General features: G+C 60.4%; 1 protein-coding gene across 1 annotated transcript; it reads left to right on the plus strand.

Annotated features, from left to right (window-relative positions):
* The first annotated feature begins 1420 nt into the window (after positions 1-1420).
* On the plus strand, positions 1421-3781 carry TMBIM1 (transmembrane BAX inhibitor motif containing 1). The gene is made up of 11 exons (XM_009076749.1): positions 1421-1637; positions 1744-1826; positions 1902-1966; positions 2099-2152; positions 2262-2312; positions 2481-2520; positions 2673-2710; positions 2929-3016; positions 3120-3215; positions 3487-3540; positions 3638-3781. The coding sequence occupies exons 1-11, from the start codon at positions 1421-1423 to the stop codon at positions 3779-3781; spliced, it is 930 nt and encodes a 309-aa protein (XP_009074997.1).
* The last annotated feature ends 1229 nt before the right edge of the window (positions 3782-5010 follow it).

Below are 5010 nucleotides of genomic sequence, written 5' to 3' on the forward strand. Positions count from 1 at the left end.
GTTAAGGCAGTGCCAGGGGCACTGTGTGCTTTTTGGGAAACCACAGTGTGAAGTGAACTTCCCGCCTGGGTGGTCACCACCATGCTGGGTATTTATTTTCGGCACTGCCGTCATTGTGACAGTGAAGCACAGCGCGGCCATGGCAGCTCTGCTGAGCTGGGACAGATGGACAGCAGGAGGGAGGGAGGGAAAGGCACTGAGTTGCTCCCCCCAGGTTGGCATGGCTGGCAGGGGTGTGCCTCCCCCTGGCCTGCTGCCCACCCAGCCTGGCTGTGGGAAGCACTGGCGTCATGGAGGAGGAAGTGTCTGATCCCCTCCTAGCTTTGTCCTGGCTGGGATCAGACCCTGGTTCCTTCCCTGTGATGGTCCTGGGATCGCAACACTGCTGCAGGCAGGAGGAGTATGGGGAGGTCCTGGCAGCTGCCTGGGGCCCAAGGTGCCAGCAGTGTGGGGGGGTGGCAGGTGGGAAAAGGCCTGGCACCATCTCCTGGCAGCACTGTTGTTTTGCTGGCTTTGGAAGATCCTGCTTTCCTTCTCCTCCTCCTGCTGGGGCCAAGCCCAGCAGCTGGCCCTGAGCCCAGGCTGCCTGCTCACGGATGCTGGGGGCTCTGTGAGGGGGCCCTGTGTGGCTGGGGAAGGGAGCTCAGCCCTGGTGGGATCCCAGCTCCCCTCCACAAGGAAGGGTCCAGCTCCTGCAGAGGTGACATGGGTGTCATTTGTCCTTACAAATCCCTGAGGAGACTCAGGAGTTCTGGGGCCCCAGTGTGACCCACTGGCTGTTGGGTGGGGGACAGCCCCAAAATGGGGGGCCAGAGGGGTCTGCATGGCTGTGATGAGGATCAGGCCCTGTGTTTCTATCTCAGGTGGTGGGCAGAGTGGTGCCATTTGTCCCCAGGGTGATGCTACCAGGAGCCATAGACCAGTGAGGGTGTGTGGGGTGGCTGCTCCCTGTCCCCTAGCAATGGCCGGGTGGGCTCCAGAGGCTGGGGGGGGCACCACCCCTTTCCTTTTGGAAAGGTCATGTCCCCGACATGGGTTGAGTCAGTGCGTGGCTGTGCCCTGCCTGTGGCTGGCCACTGACGCAGGTGCCAGAGACTCAGGGCACAGGAATGTGGGTGGCCCCAGCCAAGGGACAGTGGAGATGTCAGGGTACAGGAATGCAGGTGGCCCAGGCCAAGGGACAGTGGGGACATCCCTCACCTCTCATTGACTCACTGGCATCGAGGCCAACTTGTCCTTATTAATTAGAGACCACTATTAAAGTGGGAGGGGGATGTTTTGTGGCTACACAGTCCCCTGTGTCCGTGCACCTGTGGCTCCACTCGCCAGGAACGTGTCTTGCCCAGGGAGGGGGACCTGTGCTGACACCCCTCCACCTTCTCTCCCCTCCAGGTGCCTGGGGGAGACACAGGGAACCAGCATGTCGCAGCCCAGCGCACCCTCTGGCTACGATGACAGGAACCCCCTCTACCCTCCTCCACCAGGGAGCTATCCCCAGCCTCCCCACTATGCTGGGGCGTACCCGCAGCCTGGGGGATACCCTACAACAATGGGGTACAGACAGCCAGGGGGATACCCAGCAGCAGGGGGGTACCCTCAACCAGGGATGGCCATGCCCACCATGCCTGTTCGGTTTGGTAAGTGGGGACACTTTGTTTTTTTGGGGGGAGGGTACTAGAAATAGGGGTGCTATGAGGGGCTGGTGCAGCTGACCCTGGTGCTGAGGGGTATCTACCACCACAGGTGACGATGGCATCGGAGACGACTCCCCCTTCCAATCAGTGGATTGGGATGACAGGAAAGTCCGACATGCCTACATCCGCAAGGTGAGTCCCTAGGGGCCAGGGGCACTCAGCATATCGGGGTGGGGGGCCAGGTGCCGAACTCCCTGTCTCTCGCAGGTCTATGCCATCATCTCCCTGCAGCTGCTGGTGACAGTGGGAATCATCTCTGTGTTCACTTTTGTGTGAGTAGAGGATCCCTCCTTAGGCTTGTCCTGGAAAAGGGGGGACCCTGACCCTGTGTCCCCTGGGGGGTGTTCCAAGGGGACAGTAGTTGCTGTCCCCCCTCCCTTATGCTTGTCCCTCCTGTCCCACAGCCACCCTGTCCGCACCTTCGTCCAGAGAAATGTCGCCTTCTACTACGCCTCGTAGTGAGTAGGGAGTCTGCCGGCTCACACCGCCCCACCACGCTCACAGCCTCCCAGCCTGGGTGGCGGTCCTGGTGGGGGGTTGCAGGGCTGACACTCTCTCTCTTTGCAGTGCTGTGTTCCTGGTGACCTACCTGGTGCTGGCCTGCTGCCAGGGCCCCCGGTGAGTTGCTGGGACCCCCAACATGGGGTGTGTGGATATGGGGGAGGGTGTGTCTAGGTCATCAAGAGGGGCATCCTTGCCTGAGGCTGCCCCTGGTGAGAGGGGACTAGGGAGATAGGACATGGCCACTGTTACCAGCTCACTGCTGTCTCCCTCTTTTGTCCTCAGGAGACGCTTCCCCTGGAATATGATCCTGCTGACCATCTTCGTGAGTGGGCTGGGGCTAGTGGGGGACCTGGTGGTGCCTCTGTGGCACCCCAGCTCCCTGGGTGGGCAGGGAGGGATAGGGGGATGCATGGGCAGGTGGGGAACTGCTGCCCCCCACGGTGCTGCTGAGCCCACCCTTCTCCTCTCCTGTAGACGCTGGCCATGGGGCTGATGACAGGATCGATTGCCAGGTATGCCCTGGGGACCCTGTGGTGACAGGAGCTGGAGTCTGTCCTGTTCCCTGCCATGTGGCTGCCTCAAACGGGAGTAGCTAAGGGACACTCCAGTGCCCTGGGTGCAGGGACAGTGGAGTCCCTGTCCAGGATTGGAGTTGTGGGGAGTCACCAACACCCCCCTAGCAGGGGTATGCTGAAGCATGGGCTGACTGTGGTGTCCCCTCTGTTCACAGCATGTACAGCACCAAGGCTGTCTTGATGGCCATGCTCATCACTGCCATCGTGGCCATCATTGTCACCATCTTCTGCTTCCAGACCAAGGCAAGGAGAGGGACACACCCCTGCCCTGGTGGGGGTCGGCTGGGGGGAGCTGGTCAGTGGGGATAGCCTGGGCTCTCCTGTGACATGTGTGTGTCCCCATCAGGTTGATTTTACATCGTGTCCAGGGCTCTTCTGTGTGCTCGGCATCGTGGTCATGGTGACTGGGATCATCACAGCCATCGTCCTCTCCATCAGCTATGTGAGTGGGGGAGACAGAGGGGCTGTGTGGTGCCATGGCTGTTCGTGGCTGAGTGTCCTCAGGGCTGGTACAGGTGGGGGGTTTGGGTGGTCCCCCTTTGCTGGAAAGCAGGGTGTGGTGCTGGCTACAGAAGACAGATTGCCTGCAGGGAAAGGGTGTGTCGGCATCAGCAACAGCTCCTCAGGAGCTAGGTGCGGGCAGGACCTGCCCTACTGTGCCTGCTGCCTGCCAGCACCCTGGTTCACCCTGCTTGTGTCCCCTTCCCACACAGGTCCCCTGGCTCCACATGGTGTACGCGGCCATTGGGGCCATTGCCTTCACCCTGGTGAGTTGACAACTGGGGTGGGCAGAGGGTGTCAGGCAGGGACTGGGGAGGGAGGAATCCCCCCTTAGTCCATGCCTGACACACTCTGTCTCCCCAGTTCCTTGCCTATGACACCCAACTTGTGCTGGGGAACAGGAAGAACACCTTGAGTCCTGAGGAGTACATCTATGGTGCCCTCACCATCTACACCGACATCATCTACATCTTCACCTTCATGTTACAGATAGTGGGCCGGGATTAGCCCTGGGACCCCTTCTGTCCTCCTCTGCCACCCCTCACCTCCTCCTCTGGTCTCTGTACAGGATAGTTTGCTTACCGTGATGCCTAATGCTTTGGCATTGCTACCTGTAGGCTGATCAATCCCCAAGAAGCCTCCAAGGGTGGGGGTGGGGACTGGCTGCCAGCATTTAGGCAGTGCCTGGCCTCGACACCACTTTCCAAGGCTGTGCTGGTGACACTGCTCTGGCAGTGGAATGTCACAGCCCTGCCTGGGCACAGGGAGCTGGCAGCAGTTGCCAGGATCGTGTTTGGATTCCTTTGACAGAGTCCAGCTGGTGTCATTCACTTGGTGCCTTAAATGCAGCTCTGGCTGTGCCCCTCTCTCTGAGCTGCAGCTGGGCCCAGTGAGGGCAAGAGGCAGCTGGGACCCCCCATGGTGGGATTCGTGTCAGAGCTCACATTGCAGAGGCCCTGCAGCTACAGATGTGGGCAAAGTTGCACTTGCTAAATAAAACACTTGTTTTCCAGACAGTCTCCATCTTATTGGTGTGGCGACTCCCCCGAAAAACCTGTGGGCAGCCTCAGTGGGGGCTGGGGCCTGATGCAGCACAAACACTGCTTTGGGAAGGGAAAACGAAGGTCAAATGCTCCAGGCCTGGCCTCCCTCCCCTGCCTGTTCCCTCACCACTGTGGGCAGGACCCTGGCTGCAGAACCACGGGCACCCTGCTGTGGAGGCAGGCAGGGCCTGGGGCTGAGCATTGAGGGAGCAACCACAGAGGGACCAAGCTGTTCTGGTTTATTTGTCCCTGTCCAGCCCCACAACCACCCTGTGGGCTGGATAGGCAGGGCAGGGACCAGTGTCACGAGTCCTGTGGGGCTGGTGTGCCCTTGGCCAGTCCCTTCAAGGTGCTGCAGTGCCAGGCTGGGCTGGGGGTGCAGTCTGGCTATGTCCCCCTGGCCACACTTTTGTATCGCTCCGTCTCGTATTCACCCTGGTTGGCTTCCATCATCTTTCGGCGGATTTTGAGCTGCTCCAGACGGTTTTTGTCCACTTGCCATTTGGCCAGGAGGAAGAGGATGATGCCGGAAGGCAATCCAATGGCCCTGCAGGACAGCCAACAGGCAGGAGATGAAGAGAGCTGGCAGGGAAACAAGGGCGCTGTGCCACCCTCAGGCTGCACAGACAGCCCCTGCTCAGTGCTACAGCTCTCCAGGACCCCTGTCCCACCCCAGGCCCCACACAGCAGTGC

The sequence above is a fragment of the Acanthisitta chloris genome, unplaced genomic scaffold, assembly GCF_000695815.1.
Source record: "Acanthisitta chloris isolate BGI_N310 unplaced genomic scaffold, ASM69581v1 scaffold31076, whole genome shotgun sequence".
Taxonomy (NCBI): Eukaryota; Metazoa; Chordata; class Aves; order Passeriformes; family Acanthisittidae; genus Acanthisitta; species Acanthisitta chloris.